The following is a 27859-nucleotide window of genomic DNA, read 5'->3' as shown; positions in this document are numbered from 1 at the left end:
CCCATTTTAAAAACAATCTTTTTCAGTTTTATTCACAAATTTAGCTGTACAACATCAAAATAATGAAAAGAAAGTCAACAGTTCTGAAAATTAATAAAAAAAATTAAAAACTAGAATAACAGGGTTGGAAAAGTCATCATACCCCTGACTTAATACTTTGTATAGCTTCCTTTTGCTTTCATTACAGCCATCAATCTGTTTGGATGTCTATTATAGCTTTCCACACCTAGATTGGGGAATATTTGCCCAATCTTCCGTGCAGAATTGTTAAAATTCAGTCAAATTCTGTAGGGAATGGTGATGGACTGCTCTCTTCAAGTCAATCCACAGATTTTCTATAGGATTTAAGTCAGGGCTCTGACTTTGCCACTCAAGGCTAGTCACCATCCTATCCTTAAGCCACTACTTTGTTCTTTTGGCAGTATGTTTAGGATCTTTGCCGTGTTGGAAGGCGAATGACCTGCCCATATTCAGCTGTCTAGCAGAGGGACGCAGGTTTTCCTCAATCATTTGGGTGTACTTGGAAGCATCCATTTTCCCTTCTATCCTGACCAATTGCCCAGTCCCTGCTGAAGAGAAACATCCCTGCAACATAATGTTGCCCCAACCATGCTTCACACTAGGTATGGTGTGTTTTGGGTGGTGTACTGTGTTTGGTTTTCACCAAACATAGCGCTTGGAGTTCAGTGCAAAAACACATCTGGAATATTCTGCTACCATGTGGAAAAAGCTTTTATGGTCAGATGAGACTAAGATTGAACTTTTTGGACTGAGCTCCAGGCGCTTACCAAACACAGTATACACACCCAAACACACCCAAAACACACCATACCTAGTGTGAAGCATGGTGGGGGCAACATTATGTTGTGGGGATGTTTCTCTTCAGTGGGGACTGGGCAATTGGTCAGGATAGGAGGGAAAATGCATATTATATTCATGTCATTCTCCTTGACTGTGTTACTTCTAATTGGTGAGCAAGTGTGTGAGATACATTGTCTTATTTGTGGCGGCCCACCACAATATCAAAACTGACCACCACACAATGATTTTATGTTGTACTACTTAAACTAGATGAACTCCTTTCATTGTAGAGCTATGCACACCTTTGTGCAGCCTCTCTGTTCCTCAACAAACATGCATGCACGTTTAAAGAATACATTAAAAAAAATCCAGCAAGGATTGTTGTTGTTGACTGTTGTTGACGACTGGCTAAATCGCAATTAAATCCAGTTAGCATCATACGTATACGTTGCACAAATTTGTTTAAAATTTGCGCACAAACACACTACCACCACAAATAGAATTAAATTCTGTGGGAAACACTGGATGCACAGCACTTCTGATGTCAATCAGGAGTGTTGTGCTTCTCGTACACTAGGCATGCACACCAGTCAGAAGTGGCACAACTTTGGAATATTGAACAAAATCACAATTAGATATTTTTTGTTAAGAATACAGCCCTAGAGAGTATATAAATTCCCATCTGTGTATGCAGCTTGAGAAAGAATCCAGCAGCAAATGTTCTGCACTTCCAGACTCAAATAACACAAGTGCTTGGTAGAAATGTCTATGAGCAGCACTATACGTTACACAGCTTGCTAGGCACACAGAAGGTCTCAGACAGAGAGATGTATTGACCTACAATTTCAATTTCAATTTCAATTTAATTTTATTTATAGAGCGCCAAAACATTACACATGTCTCATGGCGCTTTACAGAGTGTTAAGCCTTCAAAGAGAGCCCATGAGCAACAGGGGCAAGGAAAAACTCCCTAGAATTGGAGATACATATAGGAAGAAACCTCAGACAGATCCACGACTCAAGGGCCCAACCCATCTGCCTAGGGTCAGTTACAGTAGAGTAAAGTCATTTGTAGTATCAAACCTACAACCTACCTACCAATGTAATCTCTGAAAAGCAAATAAAAATAATTCTAAAAAAAAAAAAAAAAAAAAAAAACCTACAACCTACCTGCTCTTCTGTCCTTTTCCAGGAGTTGTCTCTTTATTTCCTCAATGCTCTCCTTCAGTTTGGCATTTTCAGCTTTTAACTTCTTTTCCTCTTGAACAGTGGCCTGAGTAACTAGAAATGTAAAGAGGTTATCTTACACTACAAACAAACTCTATATTGAATGTTTAGTTGTCCTGAGGAGCATCGACTTAAAGCAGCACCAAAGACTTAAAAAAAAAACTTGAAATAATGTTTCCAAAATCATTTTGATGGCACATAAACTCGAAATAGGGCGAAAGGCACTTCATCCCCACTATGAGCGGGACGGCGTCGCTTGTATTAGGACTAAGCAAGTTGCTTATAGCGAGTAGGAACGCTGAACACCTCCCACCACTAGAAGGCGCACAAGTGGAGCCAGCGAGCGATGTGTATAGAGTAAGTCTACTAACAATGACATCAAATGTGTGACTGTGAAAAGTAGCTGAATCCTCAGTTTATTTTCATAAGCCAAGTAATTCAAGTAGTCAGCGGTTCAGCTGGTGGGTTAGCTATTGTTATACAATCTGGCTTCTGGAAATTTTCTATGGTAAATTAAACTGGGGAATTTTTAAAATATTCCAAACCTTCATGGAGTTAAAGGAAATTATGGAAATGAATTAGCCTGGGTGATCCCATGCTGCCTTGCGCGCGATTTGATTCACGCTGCTAAGGCAGCATGGAAACTACCGCCCTAATTTTTGCCTCAGATAGGGGACCACTCACAGAACACCGGGCAAGACGATGATGAGCTATGCACAGACACATTTGATAGACATCAGTGGCGCCCAATGAACGGATCTGGCCATTTTTTTAAATACGAGAAAATGAATGTTTGCTTGCCAGACCACGTCTCATTGAGAAGTGGTGGCGCTAGCCAGGCTAGAAATTAATGGGGAATTAACAAACTGCTTCATATAAAAACATAAAGATCAACATTTTGTTTTAATATAAGCAACATGATTCGTTCATTCCGTCATCAATAGAATTACATTAAAATCCCAAAACTGGCCTTTAACATCAATTTGAGATTTTTTAAAAAATAGTGTTCATGGCCCCAGCCGTGGCGCAACTGGCTGGGGCACCTGCACTAGAGTGTGGATCGGGCCGTTTTTTTCTGTCCGCGATCGACCCGAACCCGACAGCGCAGTGATCGAATCCGACCCGAACCCGACAGGCATTAAGATATTTGTGTCCGAGCCCGACCGGGCCCGACACAGTTCAAATCACACTATTTGCATAGGCATACTAATGACACACGTGGATATTGCTTGTGTGGAAAGTCCGATTGTATCAATTGAAAGGCATTCGGAAACGTCGGCACAGATAAGCGGAGCCATTGAGCACACACACACACACACACGAAGCAAGAAGTGCACACGTTAGAACAAGAGGCCGGGCACAGTTATGTAGGCTATGTCTACATGCTATGATTTCCCTCTCTCGTTTTTGATGGTCTTAAACTCTCCAGAGGCTAACTTCTGTTTGCAATCTTCCATCTTAGCACGGCTCACAACTGCACTTACTGTACGTGTTTCGTTGTCGCATTCAATAGAAAAATCTCGCGCACAGGAGGAAATATGTTATGCTGTTAGGATCAGGAATCAAGATAATCAGGATAATCTATTACAAACCTATCACAAAAACGAACATCAAGTGAAATAAGCTGTTTTTCATTTTACATTTCAAATGTTTTATCGCGCTGGTGTGTCCGGGTCCGACCCGAGCCCGAACATAAGTTCTAAATATTTGTCCGACTCCGACCGAACCCGTCGGGTTCCGACGGGTCCCGTCGGGCTTCGGTCGGGTATCCATGCTCTAACCTGCACCACACGCCGGCGACCCGGGTTCGATTCCCGCCCCGTGGTCCTTTCCGGATCCCACCCCGACTCTCTCACCCATTCGCTTCCTGTCTCTCTCTACTGTCCTGTCAAAATTAAAGGCACAAAAGCCCAAAAAATATACTTAAAAAAAAAAAAAAAATGGTGTTCATATTTTGAGTGTTTTATGTACCCATTAATCAACAGTACTGGTTAACCTGCAATACAGCCTTTAACTAATATTATGCTGCAAGATGGGTTTTTTTTTCAACTACATTTAGGTTCTCTGTTACTAACTTAACTTGAAATTCCAGTTTATTCCCATTAATTCCCATGGGAAGTTTTGCAACCAAATACAAAAAAATTTTTACAAATAAATACTTGCAGGAATTCTGAGCACTCTCTGCAGATTGCTGTCCATGCATTCCTTCTATTTCGTATCTGAGTTACTGTATGTCTATAGTTTGTTAGACGCACATTTATTGGGCAGTACGGTGGTAACAGATAATTGCACTTCTCAACTGAGAACAATTCTTCTTCAGAGCTGCTTTAAGTGAAGTGTAAACCAGTCTCTTACTCACTAGCTTTCTCCTTCAGAAGGTGAACCTGCTGCTTCAAGTACTCTATGAGCTTGTCTGCTTCTACCGCTCTTTGTTCCAGGCGCAGTAATGTAGATGAATGACCTGCCATTTTGCTTAAGGATCGTGCAATGTACCTGAAAAAGAAGGCAAGAAAGAGATTACACATGAAGGAAATCAAAATGTTGCTTTATATACAATATATATATTTTTTAATGTGAGCTCAGCTTAAAAGCTAGTGGCACATTTGAATTCCTCTTGATTTTGCCCCTTAGCAGCATTACAAAAATGGAGAAGAGCAAGAGCTGTATCTTGGGAAGACCCAAATTGTGTTGAAGAGGGGGTATGTACTAGGGCTTTGACTCCGAAATTCGTTATTCAAATATAATTAGATTTAAAAAAAAAAAATATATATATCATATTCGAACAAATTTTAGGCAGCCCTTGATATTCAAACCTGTTATGGGCAGATTCTCTCTCACGCCTGGTTAAGTCGTGAATCGCAAGCTCATTGGCAAGGTTATTACCAAAGATCCTTCATTATTATCCGCTCCGCTTTAACCCTCTCTGCTATTACTAGTCATCTGGGGCTCCTGTAGCTGATGTTAGCGTCCTGGTTAGCGCCAGAGAATGTCTGTAAATGTTAGCGCCTATTATGTAAACTTCACAGCTGTCTTGTTGAAGCCACAAACTATTGCAAACAACGTAGCATTGCTGACTAGTTTATCATAATCTACTGGTTGGACTGTTCAGTTTGCCCATGTGTGTTTAAGTTTCAAGGTAAGCTAATACTTTTTCTCCTTGGTACAGGCCCTTTTAAGTCTTGGAGTTGAAAAACATTGGTATTGAGATGGTCAGTCAACTTGAATGCAAGAGTTGTAATCAAATGTTTGCAACATACTAATGATGCTAACCAGATTTAATAATAATTTAATCTTCTTCTATGCGTCATTGCTTTCATGATTGTGAATGTTTTATTTGGATTAAATGTGCATGTCGAGGCGGATTGTCCATTGAATGTGGACGAGGGAGAGCAGGCCAAGGAGAAGGAGTTCTACTTCCTTGTCTCCAGACCGCCAGATGACGCAGTTTACACTGTGTGAAATCCCCTTGCGCTTGCCGCATCTCTTGCTGAGAATTTTATACCCAAGTTGTCACTCGTGACGTAGGACGTGCCCCAAATGATAAAACAGTAGTACGCACGTCTCTCATTGCCTTTCGCTTTCTCGACTCTGCTGAGAGTACATGTATGTGTCACATCCACATGTATGTGGATGCGACACAGCTTTCTTACGGAGTTCTCTCTCCATTAGCTGGCTCCACTGCTCAACTTTCGTTCGGATACATCCTTATTAGTGGATTACAGTTTGCTGCTAATTAGAAAAGCTAGTTTAGGAAGCTAAGTTACCGCTCAGGTGTAGACTAGCTTTCGTAGTCATAGTCCAATGCCCACACACCGGCATTGGTTGACTACAGATGGTATGGGTTGAGAATGCTCCTTTCTTTGCCGCACATCGGGAATCCCGAAGGTTCGGGACTTTGTAATTAAAACTGCAACCGCAAGGGGGCAACATAAGACCGCCCTAATAACATGAAGGTTCGGCTCATGCTGGAAAACACGGAAAAACCCGAAGACACCGCGCTGGTGACAAGCGGAGAAAAGAGACATGACGCTCGGCATGTCAGATTGCAGTTGCAGAGTTTTCGAATGTTTTACAGCCTACCTCACAGCTCTCTCATGCGACGTAGCCTATAACTCAGTCAGTCCAGCAGAGATGCCAGAGCAACGTTTTGGTCAACGGAGAGGGAGAGAAATACTCTGCATATCCGTCTCATTTAATCATTAAAATGAAGGTGATGACTGGCGAAATTAATCAAATGACATTTCAATAAACCATTGTTGAAATTAATGAAAATGGTTTTAGAAAGAAGAAGAAAATAGCCTTCAATTCAACCTGAAAGACTCGATAGGCAACCTTAGATTAATTCATTACGGTTACAAGACCGCATTTCCGTGAATAGGCTATTATTGTCAAGGCGAAGACGAAAGAGGTGGACAAGATGGACATTTAGGCTACATTTATATGCTAGGAATACTTAGAAATGTGTATACAGTGGGTACGGGTTGAGAATGCACCTTCTCCCGCGGGACTCCCGAAGAGATCCCGCAGTGCGTCAAGCCGATTTTTTCCGAGGCTAAGGCAATGTACCCAAACAACCACCAGGTGGCAGAAAGTTTCAACTGCATTTAATGATGAAGACCGCATATCCGTCAATAGTCGACTCCTTAATCTCATTGAATCATTAAAATGAAGGTGATGACTGGCGAAATTATTCAAACGACACTTCAATGAACCATTGTTGAAATGAATGAAAATGGTTATAGAAATCGCCTACAGCCAGCGTTATAAGAAATATATAAGTAATAGTTAAAGTCTTCTTCCGTATTAAACAGATAGCCGACGGGACGCTCTTTGTTCCGTAGGCTATTTTAAGGAACTACTCAATGCACACACACTGGGTAAACTGGCGCGCTACAAACATTAAAATGTCAAATCATATTTATTTCTCTTTGTCGCCATGATATTGGGGGAAACGCGGAGAGGCGAGATGGTCAGTCCTCGTATTTGTTCTTCGCGTTTCGTTATAAGAAATATATAAGTAATAGTTAAAGTCTTCTTCTGTATTAAACAGATAGCCTACGGGACGCTCTTTGTTCCGTATTTTAAGGAACTACTCAATGCACACACACTGGGTAAACTGGCGCGCTACAAACATTAAAATGTCAAATCATATTTATTTCTCTTTGTCGCCATGATATTGGGGGAAACGCGGAGAGGCGAGATGGTCAGTCCTCGTATTTTTTCTTCGCGTTTCGTTATAAGAAATATATAAGTAATAGTTAAAGTCTTCTTCTGTATTAAACAGATAGCCTACGGGACGCTCTTTGTTCCGTATTTTAAGGAACTACTCAATGCACACACACTGGGTAAACTGGCGCGCTACAAACATTAAAATGTCAAATCATATGTATTTCTCTTTGTCGCCATGATATTGGGGGAAACGCGGAGAGGCGAGATGGTCAGTCCTCGTATTTTTTCTTCGCGTTTCGTTATAAGAAATATATAAGTAATAGTTAAAGTCTTCTTCTGTATTGAACAGATAGCCTACGGGACGCTCTTTGTTCCGTATTTTAAGGAACTACTCAATGCACACACACTGGGTAAACTGGCGCGCTACAAACATTAAAATGTCAAATCATATTTATTTCTCTTTGTCGCCATGGTAGGCCTATTGGGGGAAACGCGGAGAGGCGAGATGGTCAGTCCTCGTATTTTTTCTTCGCGTTTCGTTATAAGAATATATAAGTAATAGTTAAAGTCTTCTTCTGTATTCTCTGCCACATTCGACAACAGCATTCAAGTTCCTTCTCAGCACGATGACGTGACTTTGCTTGCTGTTGGCCCAGAACAACATGCTCGAATTCACCAACAGAGTCGCGGCAACGTTGGTAGATACGGATGCCTGCTCTTCAGAGCCATCACCACAAAGGAGCACTACAGAGCCTGGTGCAAAACCACCAACTGGGATGGATCGAAGGGCAAGCAAGCACTGCCACACAACGTCAAGACCTTTGTGTTGTCAACACTAAGCAGAAAGTTTCCTACGATGGGGAGAAGTGGCCACAAGGACTGCATCGATAAGATCAACGAATGCCTTCGCAAGCCCCGAAACCCTGGCGATACATTTTCTTTCCTTTAATTCAATAAAACATTGTTTATCTGAAGAACTTTTCCGAGGTTGTCTTGTCTACCAAATCCTAAACTTAAATAGAGTAAACATTTTATCTTATGAAAAAACTCTTAGGGGGAACAGTTAGGCAGCCCTTCCTCCATTATCGTAGTAGGACTATAGGCAATTTATTAGAGGGGTCAAAAAAAACTCATAAAGTAGGCTAGACTAAATGTGTCACTTTAGTTATTGGCTCTTTCAAATGCAAATTAGGTGGATGGGCTTTTGAATGGGCCTGCTGCAGGTGAGAGGACAAATCCTAAGAATTTATTGTTTTTAGAAAGTGCCATTATCATTGCCATATTCTCTTAAAACATAGGCTATATATTTGAAAACGAGTTGATTAAAGGCTTCTAATGGTGTTTCTATAATATGATAAAAGCAGAGATTGAGATGTGTGTTTGGAACAGTTTTTCAAATCCCCCGGGGGATATTTAGACTCCAGGGTGTTAAGCACTCATTCACAACTGTCCCATCGCTAAATGCTCTCTTGTGTTGCGTGATCACACAAGTTTACCTGTCGTAGTGTGCTTTTAATTTGATAGGCCTAATTATTATCTCCGCCAAGGATATAACAAAGTCTATGGATTTGCTATCCAGTAGCCTAATAATTAGGCTATGTGCCACGTCCGATTTCGCAAGTGGTGTAGTAGGCTACATTTAAAAATCGACAGCCTGTGAGATTCATTTCATGAAGAGCAATTGTCTTGTGCGATCATTCCCCCTCCCCCACACTCGTCTAACCAGTTCACTACATTATAGCCTATATGCGGCACTGAGGACGACACTTGAGCCCGACACTATGTCAATGTAAAAATGTGTGTGAGTGCGCGCTGAACCACGAATTAACATATTAACTTTTCTTTTCAGCAGACATCGCAAACATAAAATGAATCTCAAAACAGAAAGTCTTTCATTTTTTTTAATAAATCCATGCATTTTGTTTTGATGATTTCCGGAGAGGTGCCTCGACTGGGTTTTGAACCCCGGTCGCTGGCGTACGACACCTATGCTTCAACCACTTGCGCCACAGTTGGATGTGAACCTCAACAGGCTTTATTCGGCAGATGTACTTGAAAAGCCGATCAAAAGTTCTGACATGTTAAACTGACGTTAGTTATTAATTCACCACATGATAAAATGCTGTCATATAGCTTGACGCCCAGCAGCCTATGGTAGTCTATGCCTATCTCTGAATCAACATGAACATGCATACGATACATACGTTGCTAGAAACTTATTTTGCGGAGCTAGGCCTGCTAGTCGATGGTTACAATGAATTACCCTCACTGCCCTATCGCATATCTGACCATCCATTGTTACAATGTTACAAAATGCGCGATCTTCTCCATGCATGTAGCCTACGGTTATAAGTAAAGTGACAAGCATAGGCATGTATTAAAGAGATTTCTGTTAAATACATTTTATTTTCAGTCGTCAAAAGTGGTGGGGACAAAATCTGTGATAACAAGTGCTGGCTACCCAGCGTCGCCGGTTAAAATGAACATGCCTCCGTTTTAAAATAGCCTACACATTTCTAAGTATTCCTAGCATGTAAATGTTGCCAAAATGTCCATCTTGTCCATCTCTTTCGTCTTCGCCTTGACGTTGACAATAATAGCCTATTCACGGAAATGCGGTCTTGTAACCGTAATGAATTCATGAATTAATCTAAGGTTGCCTTTCGAGTATTTCAGGTTGAATTGAAGGCTATTTCCTTCTGATAGGCCTATATGTTTCTAAAACCATTTTCATTCATTTCAACAATGGTTTATTGAAACGTCGTTTGATTAATTTCACCAGTCATCACTTTCATTTTAATGATTAAATGAGACGGATATGCGGAGCATTTCTCTCCCTCTCCATTGACCAAAACGTTGCTCTGGCATCTCTGCTGGACTGACTGAGTTATAGGCTACGTCGAGTGAGAGAGCTGTGAGGTAGGCTGTAAACATTCGAAAACTCTGCAACTGCAATCTAACATGCCGAGCGTCATGTCTCTTTTCTCCGCTTGTCACCAGCGCGGTGTCCTCGGGTTTTTCCATGAGCCGAACCTTCATATTATTAGGGCGGTCTATGTTGCCCCCTTGCGGTTGCAGTTTTCCCGATGCTTCGGGAGTCCCGATGTGCGGGAAAGAAAGGAGCATTCTCAACCCGTACCATCTGTAGGCTATTTTAAAACGGAGGCATGTTCCTTTTAACCGGCGACGCTGGGTACATGTAGCCTACCCAGCACTTGTTATCACAGATTTTGTCCCCACCACTTTTGACAACTTAAAATAAAATGTATTTAACAGAAATCTCTTTAATACATGCCTATGCTTGTCACTTTACTTATAACCGTAGGCTACCTGCATGGAGAAGATTGCGCATTTTGTAACATTGTAACAATGGATGGTCAGGTATGCAATAGGGCAGTGAGGGTGATTCATTGTAGCCATCGACTAGTAGGCCTAGCTCCGCAAAATAAGTTTCTAGCAACTTATATAGATCTCGGTATGCATGTTCATGTTGATTCAGAGATAGGCATAGACTACCGTAGGCTACTGTGCGTCAAGCTATGACAGCATTTTATCATGTGGTGAATTAATGACTAACGTCAGTTTAACATGTCAGAACTTTTGATCGGTGTTTCAAGTGCATGCTGCGAATAAATAAACTCGACTGACTGAATCCCTTATATTTGTTGGCAAGTGCTAAAATGTAGGCTAAGCCAAAAGGTTACAAGCCTCGAACTGTGGCGCAACTGGTTGAGGCATCTGTACCGCACGCCAGCGACCGGGTTTCAAAACCCACTCCACGAACCTCTCCGGAACCCATCAAGACAAAAGGCATTGTTTTATTAAAAACATGAAAGATTTTCTCAGTTTTGCAAATTTTTTATGTCTGCGATGTCTGCTGAAAAGAAAAGTTAATATGTGAATTTGTGGTTCAGCGCACACACACACACATTTTTACATTTACATAATTAGTGTCAGGCTCAAGTGTCTGTCGAGAGAGAGAGGGGAGGGAGGCAGTCGTCCTCAATGCCGCATATAGGTAGGCTATAATGTCTAGTGAACTGGTTAGACGAGTGTGGGGGAGGGGGAATGATCGCACAAGACAATTGCTCTTCATGAAATGGATAGTCTCACAGACGGCTGTCGATTTTTAAATGTAGCCTACTACATCACTTGCAAAATCGGACGTGGCACATAGCCTAATTATTAGGCTACTGGATTTAATATAGCAAGTCCATAGACTTTGTTCATCCTATATTATATGCTTTTAAGGCGAGACACGGCAGGTGAAAACATTGGATTTTTTTAGCATCAGTCAATTTCGAGATTTTGTGCTAGTTTGCTACCTTAGCATGTATTCTACCACCCTACTACAACAACAAAGTCCGATTTGCACATTTAAGTGTTTATTTCATGACATTTTGTCTACTCGCGCCTATATATTTCACCCAATTTTACCAAAAGTTCCCATTCTAAAGTGTCATGTACTACCGTGACCGTGATCCAAATCATATCGTGTGTGACACCGTTGGAAAGCTCCGTTTCTCCTACAAGATGCTATGCTATCCAAATATGGGCATTTCCTTTGTATTAGCAACCAATCGCGAAAGTTCAAAGACGAGTCTAAGCTGAGAACACATTTCATTGGCTGTGTTTCAAGGCTGTTTTCTCAAAACGAGTTTTCCCCCACACGCCATGCAAAGGATCTCCACTTCTGCAGCACCTACATACACCAAACTTTCCAGTCTTATTCCTAACTATATTTGGAAGATATGTACAGAGGGATTTGTTGATATAGCATTCTTGGCATGATTTACATGACTTTTTATGCCTAAAAATAGGGCGAAAATCCACTTTTTAAGCCAATTGGCAGTATTTTCTGATTTACTGGAAAACAAAAGAAGATATTCATAATCCCCTCTGTAAATGTTTTTTTATTTGATATATTAACACAACAAAAACATAATTTTCAACCTGGCTTTTTCCAATGGTCAGATCCTTCGCATCAAAATATATGCAAATTAGCGCATATTTAATGAGATATAGCCTAATTAGCATATTTCAACATTAAATTAAAGAAAACTTGCAATACATTTTTTTCTCCTATGTATGTGAGTATTCAACTGGTAAAGTTTCATGAAGATATCTTTAAGTTTAAAATTTTCCCCTATTCACCTGGTGTCTCGCCTTAAAATGAAATGTGCTGCGGGGAAGCATTGGGGAAGTCAGTTTAGGTTGTCCTGTAACAATTTGCCTCTTATTATAATCAAGAGTATACTGCCACTACGCACATAATAGCCTATAAGGTTACGGGCGGATGCGAACAACCCCATGCAAAAGAAGGCCTTAAGTTAAACATGTAAACAGAAGGCCTGTTTACATGTTAAACATCCATTAAATCTAAGAAACGAAAAACACAAATATCACACTGTATTGTGTCGTAAACAGTTAATGAGTTCGTGGGCACTAGTGCGCAACTGCATCGCGCAGTGAGCTGAAGGAGGACTGACACTTGTTAACACAAAGCTTTGTAAAGCACAAACAACCACCCCTCAAAGTTCATTGTCCATAAGTCCAAACAATAAGTATAAAAATCCGACAATCCAAAATGATAACGAGATCTCCCAGAAACGAAAAACAAGTTTGTTGAGTAGCCTAGTCCTTCCAACAATCTCAGCTTTTGCGTTTGTTAGATAAAAGGCATCCTGTCCTGCTGTATTCCAATAAGAAAAAAACATCCACAAGGTAGGCTAAGGGTCACGGTAATGCAGCATGCAGGAATCTATATATATATATATATATATATATATAACGCACAAAACTTTGTTAAGCCAGCTCCAAACATAACAATAGCTGCCGCTCGCTCTCCCCGGCCTCCATTTAAACTAAGGGCAAACCCATTAATTCGTGCCCAAAACAAATGAATGGGTTGGGAGCGTCGCCTGGCTGTGTCAGCAGACTGCAATACAGTCGGTCTCGAGGGGTTAAATAGCACACGTTACTTTAATTTTAATCTGAAGAAGACCACACGGTTGAAACGTCATTCCTTTGTGCTAATGGCGAACCTCGAAAATTATTTAGGATATAGAGCCGTGCAGGGGCGTCACTAGGTGTACCAAAGATCCGGGGCTGTAGCCTGCCTTTTTTTTCCCCCTCTCTCTCCTTACGGGGGTCCGGGGGTTTTTCCCCCGAGAAATTTTGAAAATTGGGCCGTTAAAGATGCCGTTTCAACATAGTTTGAGAAGGAAAGGAAGGAAATTCGTTGGGGTCCTCCTCATCATATTTTAATAACAAATAAAGCTTTCCCTCACAAGACCTATGGCTAGCCTAGGCTACTATTAGTTCTAACAGAGACCTCACACCCAAACATTTTTTTCTGCCCGTGACATGATGAATGAATGCATAATTTCCAGGTGCCACTCTAATCGCGGTAAATGGATTAATCCAACACAACTCCTCGTCCAATTTTCAGTTTGCATGGAAATCATTGGTATATTTGCCTAGGAGATCTACGTGCGGCCAGCCTGGCTCTTCCACTCGTTTTGTGGTAACTAGCAGTGTTTACTACTGTTGTTGTAGGCCAGGGGTAGGCAACCTATGGCACGGGTGCCACTGCTGGCACGCCGAGGCATAATCACTGGCACACGCCACCAGCATCAGCAAAAAAAAAAAAAAATCTCAGACTGACAGCAGGATCTTCCAATCCCTCTTTTCAGTGTTCAGCTCAACATACCTGTGTGAGCAGGTATTTTCGCATATGAAAAGTGTGCTCAACCCTATCGGCAGCCGTTTGACCATGGACAATTCTGAGTCGTGTTTACAATTAAAAGTGACAAACTACGAACCCCAGATAAAAATTGATGATAGTGGCACACTCTTTGACTAGAAATGTTGAAGTTGGCACTGGATGTCTCAAAGGTTGCCGACCCCTGTTGTAGGCTATACTACGTGTTTACTACTGTTGACTACTGTACTAGTAAACTTATTGGAACAAGTTCATGGAAAACGAATGCTTGTACAGAACGTTTCGATAATCTATCCAATAGAGCCGTTAGGTAACGTACGTGAGTAAGTTATCTCTTTGTTATCCAAATGAACGGTCTTAAAGTTAGCGAGTTACAGAGGCTGGCAGTCAGCCCGACAGAGGGGGGAAGCATGGAACACTGATGTCGCATTTGCAACAATTTATTCCGACTCCATATGGAACGTCAGCGAACAAGAGTAACAATATTGCAGTTGTGTCTGTGTTTCTGGCTCTCAGGCAAAGTTGTGACTGCTTAGCCTAGAAATCTAGACGCCACTAGCGGCAATCACGTCAGGCTAGGGGCTGCTGACCGTGGCATTCAATTCGAACCTTATAAAAAAACCCTCTGTGGCGATTTTCATCATTTTGTAAGGCACGGAGATCCGAGGCTATCCCCAATACATCCGGGGCTATAGCCCCGAATGCCCAGGTCTAACAACGCCCCTGGAGCCGTGTCCATTACGCACTACAGTTATTTTTTAGGCTATTGTTTTATTTGAGTGTTTTTGTCTACCATGGCAAACATAGTTGAAACTAGTGCTGTGCGATATGGACAAAAAGTTATATCCCGATATAGACAATTCTATACCACGATAACGATATACAGTGCCTATAGAAAGTTATCATACCCTTTTGAAATAGTTACTTTTTTTGTCTTACAGCCTGAAATCAAAACCCATTTTAAAAAAAATCTTTTCCAGTTTTATTTACAAATGTAGCTGTACAACATCAAAATAATGAAAAAAAAGTCAACAGTTCTGAAAATTAATAAAAAATTTAAAACTAGAACAACAGGGTTGGAAAAGTCATCATACCCCTGACTTAATACTTTGTCAAGCTTCCTTTTGCTTTCATTACAGCCATCAATCTGTTTGGATATGTCTCTATTATAGCTCTGCACACCTAGATAGGGGAATATTTTCCCATACCTAGTGTGAAGCATGGTGGGGGCAACATTATGTTGTGGGGATGTTTCTTTTCAGCAGGAACTGGGCAATTGGTCAGGATAGAAGGGAAAATGGATGCTGCCAAGTACACCCACATTCTTAAGGAAAACATGCGTCCCTCTCCTAGACAGCTGAGGATGGGGAGGTCATTCGCCTTCCAACACGACAATAATCCTAAACATACTGCCAAAAGAACAAAGCAGTGGCTTAAGGATAGGATGGTGAATATCCTTGAGTGGCAAAGTCAGAGCCCTGACTTAAATCCTATAGAAAATATGTGGATTGACTTGAAGATAGCGGTCCATCGCCATTCCCTACAGAATTTGACTAAATTTTAACATTTTTGTACGGAAAATTGGGCAAATATTCCCCTATCTAGGTGTGCAAAGCTATAATAGAGACATATCCAAACAGATTGATGGCTGTAATGAAAGCAAAAGGGAGCTTTACAAAGTATAAAGTCAGGGGTATGATGACTTTTCCAACCCTGTTATTCTAGTTTTTCATTTTTTATTAATTTTCAGAACTGTTTACTTTTTTTTCATTATTTTGATGTTGTACAGCTAAAGTTGTTAATAAAACTGGAAAAGATTTTTTTTAAAAATGGGTTTTGATTTCAGGCTGTAAGACAAAAAAAGTAACTATTTCAAAAGGGTATGATGACTTTCTATAGGCACTGTATATCCAGATATAGAATTTCTACTTAAAATTATATATTTACATCCACACATTAATGCAAATTTTTCTTATCATTTCTAAAAAAAAAAAAATTGTAACAGTTGTGTAGTGGTGGGAGAAAAAAACGATTCTGTTCAGTATCGCGATATTTTGTGCATGCAATTATATCGATACGAGTAGCTCAAAGTATCGCAATACTTAATTATATAGTTTAATTATCTATTTTACTTTTATTTGAGGCGAGTTTACTCTGATCACATTAAATATGCTAGATAGACAGATATAGATAGATAGATACTTTATAGATCCCCAAGGGGGAAATTCAAGATACTACGCTCACAAGGTGTCGCTTGTTGTGCCGTTTTATTGTGCATTCAACGGCAATTTCAAATTGAAAGTGTGTGTGTTTCGGTTTACAACAAAAAGCAAATAGTAAGGACCTTGATATGCATCATGCCATGACAAAGTGAGTTGAACAGTGTTATTTTCCTTATTTTTTGTAATGCCCACGAACAATATGAGAGACATGAATAGCAATATATCGCAGAATCGAATCGCAATACTTGTTGTATCGCAATATGTTTAGAATCGCAATAATATCGGATTGTGGCCCAAATATCGCAATAGTATTGAATTGTCATTCTTTTGCCAATTCCCACCCCTATGTGGTTGTGTAGCCTACAGTAGGTGTAATTAAGTGCCTGTCACTTTAAGAAATACGTGAGAGAAAATAATGACGTTAAACCCAATAGTAGTGTTGCTTTCGTCAACGAAAATTATGACTAAATATCGTCGTCAACGAACTTTTTTCACGTGACTATAACGAGACGAGACGCAACCTAAATGCTGGCCATGTGACGATGACTATAATTAAATGTATAAGGCAATATCGTTGACGAATAAAAACGAGACTAAATGTGGTTTACAAAATAAAAACCATGCTAACATGTCTCTTCATTTTCGAAGACCAGAAGGACAGGAACGTTACAACATTATTTTGTGTCGTTTAGTCGTGTTATTATTTTGCAGTAGCCTATTTCTGTTTCCTGCGTCTCACTTCAGGGGCGCATCAGGTTGCATGGTCTGATTATCATACCAGAGGACCAGCGTTTCTCGCGTGGGCCTGTTGGTCATATCCGCCGGTGCTTCTGTCACTCATCTGATAATATTTTATCATGTAGCAAAGGAGCGGTAGATGTATAGCCTATCGTTTTCGCTAATAGAAGCTAAGAAATACAGGCTACGTTCAGTCCGTTAGATTGGCAACTCTCTCAGTTCAACTTTGCACTAGGCTACCTTATCTCACCTCCGCATGTAGCCTAGATCTAATTCAGATGAAAATGTTAAGAGGCAACTGCAGATTTGATTAGTGTGTAAGCTTCTGTCCAGCTGATGCTGACATATAGCCTACAATAATAACATTATTCCACCGATCAGCAACGAAGTTCTAATCATAGACACATTTTTAATGGAACCTTGGCTTAGTAGGCTATCTGTTGTGTGGGCAAGAAAACTATTGAAAACAATTCCTTATTTATTTATTTAAACGGTAGAAAAACTGAATCAAAGACGGTGATGGTCATCAACAAAATCAGCATGGAGTTAAAACGTAATTTAAAGTCCCACGCATTTAAAGGGGCAGCGATCACTCAAGGCATAGGCCTGTAGCCTATACCAAAACTTAGTGATGAACGTGAAATGCGTTTCATAGGCTACAAAACACTGCATTAAGATGACAACTGTGTGTAACCACGTTTATAGGCTACCTAGTTAATGGTGAAATAGCATCCACATTTACAGCATTCATAGCCTAAGGACAACTTGATCTTCAGTTAAATTGTTCTCAGAAAAGGAACAGCAGGTCTACAGAATATTCCAAATAGTCCTTTCATGATGACAGGGGGACACCAAACTGTGTGTAACATACCTGATTCCACTGTCAATGTTCAGTGCCTATGTAACCTGTAATATTTGTAATTTTTTAATCCATGAAAATTAACCAAAATGTATAATTTCCTATTAAAGGGGTAGTTCAGAATTTTGGACATAGGACCTCATTTCCAGGTTAGCCAGTGTGATATTTATCAGTGGAGACCGTTATCTGCACATTTCATCCAGTCCTATAGTTTCAGAGTTCGCTGGTGCTATAGTGCCTGCCACTAAAAACAGTCTTACCCAGTCTATGGAGGAACAACCCCTTTAAATAGAATTGCATTAATAAAAAGATTCTAAAATCCAATTTTCATTGACTAAAACAAGACTAAAAGTCATTCGTTTTCGTCAACTAAAACTAGACGAAAATAAGACTAAAATGCTCATACTTTCAGTCGACTAAAACTTGACTAGACTAAAAGAGTATGAACATGACTAAAACTGATAAAAACTAAAATGACAGCTTGACACAAAGACTAGACTAAAACTAAAACTAAAACAGGCCGCCAAAAACAACACTACCCAATAGTAAGCCTAAATAGCCTAGATTGGTTAGCAACACACATTGAGAGATGCAAGTGAGCAAATCAACTTGATATTAGCCTATACTTGTGTGTTACAATAGCATCACTTAAACTAGCAGCATGTCTCGCTGTTAATAGCACTGCTGCGCATACCAGTGTGTGTGAGGGGGGGAAAGACGCACAGCCACAGGCTAGCTTTTAGGGGAGACCTGCCTTGCGCGCACCGCTTCTTCAGAAGGACACAGTCATTCTTAAACGTATTGTAAAGTAGGCTAACATTAAGTGTTGTGACATTTTTAATTTCAGGGTATTGCAATACTTTTGTTGTATCGGTGCACCGTGCAACACTAGTCTTTATGCCGACGTCAAAAAAGTTTAATTTGTTTACTATTAGCTGCCTGCAGCGTTCATTTGCCTGGCCACCCATCCCGAGTCAGTAAATTAAGTTTACGTTGCCCGCTGCCAGTGCATGCCAACTCACTTGATATGTTGTCTAAAGGTCAATATTCCTTATGTGATTTGGCATGTGACTTGAGATACTCCCATCATACCATATCATTGACAATCGTTTGTTCTATAATGTACTTCCATTGAAACGCATTGATTTTGACTTGACTTAATTTCCTCATTTCTGAGGTGATATGAAGTAATATCTAATATTCCCTTTGCATAGGCTTTTGGTATCCAGTATAGGCAAAATGCAGAAATTATTTTTAAGTTAGGCCTACCTATTGTTCAGATTTTTTAAAAAAGAAAAAGACTAAAATACATACTTTCCAAATGGCCTCTTACAGAGGGCCATTAAAACTTCAGCAATACATTTTATCTCTTGTGTGACTTATAATTCGCCCCCCTTTATTTCTTAATATAAAAAATTAATACGGACAGGTTGTCCCCCCCTGACAAGTAATGTTTTACGATTGTCGCGAGATGTCTTTGAGCCGCTATTCTTGAAGTCGCATGGCTGGCTGGTTCTCTCCTGTTCTCTATAGCCACTCGCTAGTTCGTTTACCATCAAATTGTCTTCTTAAAGGTTATATCACGTTTTAAATCATAATCAGAGCTCATGTCAAGCCATTTTAAATATAACTAGCTGCTAATGGGCTTGAGAGCAGCGGCGCCCTTCTTGCGTTGTAATGTAAACTGAAAGCCTCATTTCCTCTGAAGGCATGTCGATTCAACCACAAACAAGTTATACCAGACCCAATATCAAAAGGTAATCTAACTAGAACTAGTCTATGACAGTTTTAAATAATATCATATATTACTTACATGGAGGTGGTAAACACAAGTATGCTGGATAGCAGTTTGCAGTTTACTCTGCCATGAGCACATTCACCTCAACGGAAGCAGAAAATAACTGTACTTAAATTTCATCAAAATAAGGGTCTGACCAGAGAATTTCGAAACTTGCTTTTCTGCAGTAGATCTAGTCTGACGAGACTTTTACGCCGACAACGGCTCTCCCCGGCTTCTACGCAACGGGAAGTATAAGGGAAATTGAGACAGGTTAGATTTGGATTTCTCTGGATAAACGTCTGTGTAACAAGAGAAGTTACGTTAACATCACGAGTGTGTGAAAGCAGATGAACAGCTAACACTAACCACAAAGAGTGGCTGGTACTGTACTTTAGGTATGTAACGTGAACCTTTCGATGAATATTCTAAAATGATTGTTCGTACGCTAACGTTATTGTGAATCAATGAGCGACCAACTTCCTTAGCAAGTTATACATTTGTCAGTGTAACGAAAATACAACATGTTTTTCTTTTGATAGTTATTTAATGTAGCGCTTTAAAAGGCACGTGATGATTAGGCCTATAGTTACTAAACGCTTAAAGATGAACTGAACTGAAATTTGAAGTAAATGTGATATAACAGATGTATTTTATTTCTTCTCATTGGTACAATGATTAAAATGGCTGGATTTGTTAAAAGGGACAAAATGATGCGGTGAAAGCGGTGTTGTTGTTACACGGGCGCCGCCATGTTGGATTTCAACAACCAGCTACGTCACTGGCATGGTAGGCCAGTCTAGCGCCTATGACTAGCACTAGTTGCACAGCATCGTAGATAGTGAGTCTGTGGCTAACCAGAGCCCATTTGGGCTAACTGACATGGCTAAGGACACGGAAACTAACAGGACTAGGCCCCTGGCTGCAGTAATGAAATGTATAGGGTAACAGCTGGGGTTGAGAAACTTTTTCCTCGCAGGGTACTTTGACAAGGAACCAGCCCTCAACGCATGGTTAGTCCTATCTGCCTTAAACTGGCTAGCCCTCCGACAGCCCAAGGATTTTGAGTCTGTAGCAAAAAATTTTTTAAGTCAACAAACTATTTAGAGAGCTGTGCTTTTGACACAACAGGGTCGTTGATTAGGGTTAATTATGAAAGACTGAAACCTGAGTCCATTCCATCAATTTTCGTCTTTTCAAACCGATAGACACCACCGATGCTATCTGCCGCAAAAACAGGGCGCTGAAACGCACACGCCAGGCAGGGGCTTAGCTGTTATCCCCAGCATGTCTACTAGGCAAAAGGCTGGATGTAACGTTGTCGTCAAAATACAAAAAACGTATATTCGCATACACACACAAATAAAGCTAACTGTAGGCTTTAGCGTTCAACAAAACAAACTGACACACTGGGACATAGTCACAAAACAAGCTAGCTAGACAACAAACGATCCAACCTAGGGAAAGGGCTCACTTCCAGCCTCTAAACACGTTAGAAACACGTCAAACTAGGTCAAACTAAACAAGCCAGCACTCTGACCATAGACTGCATATTAAGTCATGACTCCGACGATATATCACATTTCAATCATAATGCGTTTATAACAACCACAGCGGGTCTGTTACACATGTCCCTTTCTACTCACCCTGAAGCTAGCTGATGTGCACCGTCTCAGGGCAGATTGTTAATGCAGTTCAAGTTCAATTTCTGAGTTCAACTCGCAGAAATAGCTGTCCATAGTACGAGGTATCCGTCGAATATCCATCCGTGCAAAATCCATCAGTGCAATATCCATCAGCATCCACAACGAACAAATCTGCCAACTCTGCCCTAGCCTACAATACACGGCAAAACTTCTCCGTGCGTCGGAGTAAGTGGCGTGCAGATAACTTAGCAAGCGATTTCCTTGTCGGTCAGTACGTGGTGGCACAAATATCTGAATGCTTAACAATAAACATAGCCTTAACTCGACAAAGGCGTCTGCCAAATCCCATAACCATAACTCAAAACGTTGCTTAAAAAAGGCTATGTATTGAATTTTTTTCTAATTTTTTTTTGTGCAATTTATTTGTAACTGTGATGACTAACACTTCATCAAAGTTAATTATTTCAGTTCAGTTCATCTTTAAAGGGACACTAAGCGTTGTATCTTAAGAAAACCTTTTGAATGGTCGTGCATCATTCCCTCTGTTTGCCTTGAGATGGGAGAAATACGGATTTCAGTGTTGGACTTCCTGCTTTCAATGATGTAAAAATCATAATTTTGCATCATTGAAAGCAGGAAGTGCTATTCATTGGTTTCATTGAAATCCGTATTTCTACCATCTCAAGGCAAACTGAGGCAATAATGCATGACTATTCAAAAACATGACCGGTTTTCTAAAGATGCTTAATGCTAATCCGTGAAGTGTCCCTTTAAGCGATGCCAGTCACATCACATGACGAGATGAGATGAGAATTGACCTATGGCTAAACCACGCCCCCGAACGCGGTGAGCCAATCACAGTGCGCATAGCTAACAATAGATAGATTAGGCGCGTTCAAGATGGCTGCGCAGCACAAAAACTGCGCAGCACAAGATTCACGTGGTTAAAAATATGTCCACGATGGTCTAGATGGGTGTGTTTCCGACTCGGCAGTCGGTATCACATGGCCTCAACTTATCGCGGGAGCAAGGCGTGGCCAGGCGGCTGCTCCGCGGCGGAGCAGCAGCTTTAGAGGTACTGCGGCATGGAGGTATTATAAGAACTGGAGAGAGGGACTAAGTCCCGCCCCCATTCATTTCAATGGCTCATGCTAGGCTAGCTACTTCAGCCAAAAAAGTCTGAAATTGGCCGCAGCCATCTTTGAGAAAATGGCGTTCCATGGGTGTTCATTTCCGTCACCAGCTAGAATGAGCCAATTAGGTTCCACGTTACAACGAGACAACATAAGGTACATCGTTGATGAAGATTGGAGAGTGAGAGAAGGTGTTCGTGAGAGCGCTCCTATCGTTACAGGCGCAAATGTATTTAATTATTTGAGTTGGGATGGTGGTGGAGAAGTTTGCCCCTTGTCTCGAAATCCTATAATGTGACATTCATATGTCATGATATAATAAACATGGCGAGTCAATATTGAGCAAGAATTCACTTAGCATGTACACATAAATATGATCCCCACAGTAAATGCTTTGAACCTAGGATGTTATGTGCACAATACTACCCGACGAAAATGACTCTTAATAAGTAGACATGGGATGTAAGAAACTTGTGGATACCTGATATGCTATTTGTGCTGCACCCAGTGTGAATTTGCAGCTTAAACCTACATTTGCAGGCAGACGAAATGAAGCCAACGCATATTACCGATAGAAGCGCGCATCCATGTGTTGTGTTTCGAGCAGCATGCATTTTAAGTCTGCTGTCACTGTCGGAAACTTTTGCCGTTATCTACTGTAGGCTGTGACCCCCAACGCTGCGTTGTTATGAACTAGGCTACAGGTCTGCAGCTGAGCGTTTTAAAATAGTTTTCATAGCATAGCCTACACGACAGCGAGTAGCTTAATAATTGGTTTAGTTAGAGAATTTCTTCGCATTTCCTAAAATGTCTTATCATACCTTGCCAACTCATACAGTCTAATATGCAAATAATAGTAACCTATTAGAACAACATTTGCTTTTTTCTTTTATTCACAAAGCCTGGTATAATGATAATCCACAGGCATCAAGTATCGGTAACTTAATCCTAGTCGTCAGTCATTTTATTTATGTCTTCTAGAATGCGTTATCAACATGGACGCGCGAGGACGCTCGTGTTCAACACCAAACTCGTGCATGAGCTGAGACAGCTCGTGCATGAGCTGTCTCGTACATGCGCTGGTGCCGGATATGTTGCAACCTTGGAACGCCATTTTTTCAAAGATGTCGGCGGCCAAATGACATGCTAACTGGCTGAAGCTAACCCTCCAAATCCTGACCCCCTGTACTGCGGAGCGCAGCGGAGCCTAGACCCTGCCTTCATGACGTCAGGTCTTTGCCCTAATTGGCTTTTACATCCCTGACGTATGTGCAGGTGTTTAGATGCCTCCTCATATCCACAAGGGTCCGTGCGGGTCCGTGCCTCATGATTCGTCACATGGTCAAGTCTAGACTACGGGAAGTAGAGAGTGTACAACTTCATAGCAGCGTTTGTATCCCCTCCCCTGCTGCCATCGGCAGCTCTCGCTGCTGCAAGAGGTCATTTGGAGTTGAACTTCAACGTGCCTATAGATAGATAGAGCGCGACAGTCCCGCCCACAGCCTTGTCCGGAAGTAAAAATCCAATACAATTTCTCCATTGACAACTGGAGAGTCAAGGGGGCAGCGAACGTTCTGAGAGTGTAGACGGTATGGCAGCCGCCATGCTAAACAGGAGACCAGTGCTAGCTAGACATTCGATTGAATCCTATGGGGTGTAAGCGCCACTTTTGACATCAAATAACGTTACAGATGAAGCGTTTTAAGCCTTTATGAACATTTTCTATTGTTGGAGTACATACTACATTGTGAAATTGGCGTCATAATCGGCAGAGTTTTATCGGCAGAGTAATAAACGTTTCCGAAATCAATGCTAAAGTGGTAATGCGCATGCGTCCAGAGAGAGGAATGAATGAATGAATGAATACTTTATTATCCACAAATTGTGGAAACTTGTCTTCAGTCCACCATATAAACATACATAACAGATAAGACAATACAATAGCAAAAACACTCCATTTCATGTAAGAGAAAGTCAGCAATATAATAAATAAGTAAAATCCCTATAATGTGCAAATATGCCAAGACGCTGTGTTGAGTACAATCCCCTTTTATTTAGCTTTTTACTGCATTAGGAACAAAAGATTCTTATAAATGGGCAGATGACAAATAAGGGTGAAACAGCATTTTTTTAAAAAAAGTTCAAATTTTCCTGAAAATTACATAAAATTGTAATGTTCAAATGTTCAAATGTTCAAATGTTCAAATTTCATGTAACTGTTATTGTTCGATAGATATTTCTTCTCCTTTTACTATTTTTTTAAGCTTTTCACTCACCCCCACATAGAAATTGTCCTGCGGTGTGACATTACTCAACGGCTGTTTTTCAATTCCATTTGTTACTTGTACCCTCTTTTATTGCCCACTCTAGTGGAAATATTTTGTAAAATGAAAAATCTTTGATGAAAAAGTTAGTTTTTCTTTTGATAGTTATATTATGCAGCGTCACACCACAGGACGATATCAGATTCAGTATAAAGATTATTTGTAAAATGTGCCTTTAACAAAGAAATCTATTTGCATTTCTATCTTAAATTGAGTCCAAATATATAACATCTCCTTCAAATATTGTTTCTCAGTACATTCATTTGAACAAAAAGCATGAACAAGACATGTTGAGTAGTCATCCTTTAAGAGGTGTCACTTCTATCACATTATATTGGTGCCATAAAGTAGGAGATGCATTTAAATTTGTGTCTTTATGCAAAATTTATAAAATCTCATTAATGCTTCTCAGTAAAATCTAAATACCTCATGTTTCATGAAACTAACCCAGATTTACCCTACCCACACAGTTTGAATTTGGGAAATTTCATCTGGGGATGCCACATTGAGAAGTCTGTATGCCCGAACCAGTGTTTGGGTCAATCAAATTGTTGATGTCGATTATACGATGATGGACAGATGAGCAACAGACCTTGTCATCCACCTAAGTGTGTTTGAGTTGGCTGGTAGAAAAGCTAGATGTTTAGATGCAGCTATTTTGTCCTTGTTGTACAAGTTAGTGACAGCGCAATTACTTTAAAAGACGAACAGAAAACGACAACAATGGTCAAGAAGAAGGATTTTCTCTTGAAAGCTAAAACCTGTTGAGACCAACTTTTAGGAAGGAATAATGATAACTCCTAATATAAGAGCTCCATTGCTATGCTACATAGTTTCTTGTGCACAATATTGCTTGCAGTGACTACAGTGATTGTCTGATGAGTGACGCCTCTGTGCTGGTGAGAGGGCATGTGCCGCATGAGTACCATGAAGGACGAGAGATAGATAAATAAATAAATAAGAAAGGCGACAGGCTACATAGCAAATACTGGTCATGGAATGCATAACAGATGGAGTATCTTTGATGGAGTATCTTTGCAATGTTTTTTTTTTTCAAATGAATCTGCATGAAGATATAGAAGAGGCAATTTAATGTGATTACAATGAAACATTACACTTAGTTTAAAGCTTGACAATGGATGGTTTTGGTTGTTAATGGTAGTGTTACATCCTTTACAATGCAGGAAAGTCATAAACAAGCCATTGAAAATATATATTTTAAGAGAAATTTTATTTAGGACATATTTTTAGGAGAAATAGTAAAGGTATTTGTTGAATACTAGCCAGTTCAGATTAGCTACTTTTGCGATTCTATAGGCCTCAGGCTCTGAAATCACCCAAATTATCACTTTGAGAGTAGTAAATGCCATATTCTTTCTCTGTGGCCTGAAAAGCATTCCTCTGTCCATGCCGCTTCATCCTGGTTTAACATTTACCGGTTCTTCCTTGTCCTTGTCCTCATTCCTATAAAAAAATTGCATAAAACATACTTTAAAACCAATTACCAGTCATTGTTGACATTCTATATTCAATAAACAATCATGTCACAAGGAGACAAATACCTCATGCATCATACATTTTAAAAACCACAGACAAGGATCTAGCAACATATCTGACATATTTGTCACACTACAGGACATGACTGTCACACTGCAGGACATTTACGGCATTGTGGCCATTTTGAATCCTTTCTACACATGACTGATCTTGGGCATTATGTTAACTGAATACATATATTATTTTAAACTTTAATTCGTGATTTTTTTTATAAAAAAGTTTATATTTCCTCAAAATAAAACTGTCACACCACAGGACTACAAAAATGGACACATTCATAGACTGACAGAAATAATGAAATTTGTGGAATTCGAGGGAGATTAACACTCACCTGAAACGTTCTCAGCACTCTCAAATATCTGGAGAGGTGGTTGGTAGGGGGCTTGACCCAAAGACCCATAGTTGTCCATGCAATTTTCTGTAGAAAAACCTGATTTACCATGTCACGCCGCAGGACAACATTTTTGTTACGAAATTGAATTTGTTGTAAACATTATTGTATACGTTTTCAGGGTTTCCCCCAGAAAATTTGTTAGTTAAGGTGGTGTCTGTCCAGGGGAAGGGGGCGTCGCCGTAGCGTCCCCGCCACATCGCCGCCACTGCCCTCGATGGGGGGGGGGGGGGGTCGAGACCGTTGGTTGAACTGCAGCCGAGACCGAGTGACAACGGCCGAGTCTTTTAGGAAGCAAGTCTGAGTCGAGACTGAGTCTTAAAGGAGTCAAGGCCGCATCAAGACCAACCAAAGAAAGAGGTTTTCATAATTTACATCACCAAGGATCATATAACAGTTAAATTCCCAAAGGGTAGAGATTGTTGGCTACAGGAGCAGTCTAGCACACACTTGTCTAAATAACTTCTTTTCTGATTTACTTTAAGACAAGGAGGTCAGCTGAAGTAAAAAATTAGTAGGCTGTCAGCATTTCATTAATGTTGAAAATGTTGAATTTTGACACTAATGACAGCAATATACCTGGATTTCACATTCATTGTATCAGATTTAATTGAATCAGCAACCAATTAAACATCATTAACACAATTTAGACAATATTATACCTTAAAAGTTTACAACTCCAATGCAGGGCCTTTTGTATCTTTCAAAACCTTTGCACTGCTCAGCATAGCACCATAGGATATATTTTAAAGCCAGTCAATATTATAGTATTCTATTAAAACCAAGAATATTTGCAATGGTGGATATTTTAGAATATATCATGAAATAAAGATGAAACTGTATGAAAATGTAACATTGCGACTGTATGGTATAGTTAATGAATTGTGATTTAGTAGGCTAAAGCTGCAATTCTTTGATTGAAGCTGTAGGCCTTTATTGTGCGTGCCTGTTGCTCATAGGCTATAGCCTAAGAGAGCCGGAACGTTTTTAATGCTTTTTAAAATATAATTAGCGAGATCGTACCGCATTGAACACTAATATTTTGTCACTAGCAACCAGATCTGTGATCTGTCAAATACAGTTGCATGTTCAGCTCTGAACAAAAACATCCAGGAATTATTTCTACAAAACGGAAACATGCGTCCCGCCCGGTCGGGATGAATGAAACTGGCATGGGAGACAAGAGGCTATAGTTTAAAGTTTAAACTAGCCTGTGTAAACCTCAGACAATTTACAACACGTGAATGAATAGCCGTCACAAGTTGTTGTTAGCTGTAGGCTAGATGGCACA

The 27859-nt window shown here is 40.3% G+C and overlaps 2 protein-coding genes across 3 annotated transcripts in view; one reads left to right on the top strand and one right to left on the bottom strand.

Moving 5' to 3' along the window:
- aimp1a (aminoacyl tRNA synthetase complex interacting multifunctional protein 1a) overlaps window positions 1-19667 on the bottom strand; it is a 44385-nt gene extending 24718 nt beyond the window's left edge. The window contains exons 1-3 of the mRNA XM_062533277.1: window positions 19554-19667; window positions 4388-4521; window positions 1972-2082 (exon numbers count right to left, since the gene is read on the bottom strand). Coding sequence (XP_062389261.1) covers window positions 1972-2082; window positions 4388-4521; window positions 19554-19555 — 247 coding nt within the window. The 5' untranslated portion in view covers window positions 19556-19667. The remainder of the gene's footprint in view (window positions 1-1971; window positions 2083-4387; window positions 4522-19553) is intronic.
- Window positions 19668-19756: 89 nt separating this feature from the next.
- tbck (TBC1 domain containing kinase) overlaps window positions 19757-27859 on the top strand; it is a 92093-nt gene continuing 83990 nt past the window's right edge. For both annotated transcript variants that reach the window (XM_062533276.1, XM_062533274.1), the window contains exon 1: window positions 19757-19915. The gene's annotated coding sequence lies outside the window, so the exon portion shown is untranslated. The remainder of the gene's footprint in view (window positions 19916-27859) is intronic.

Source organism: Sardina pilchardus, chromosome 3 (genome assembly GCF_963854185.1).
Source record: "Sardina pilchardus chromosome 3, fSarPil1.1, whole genome shotgun sequence".
In the NCBI taxonomy this organism is placed as follows: domain Eukaryota; kingdom Metazoa; phylum Chordata; class Actinopteri; order Clupeiformes; family Clupeidae; genus Sardina; species Sardina pilchardus.
Note: the sequence above shows the minus strand (reverse complement) of the source record. Positions and strands in the feature narration are given on the sequence as shown.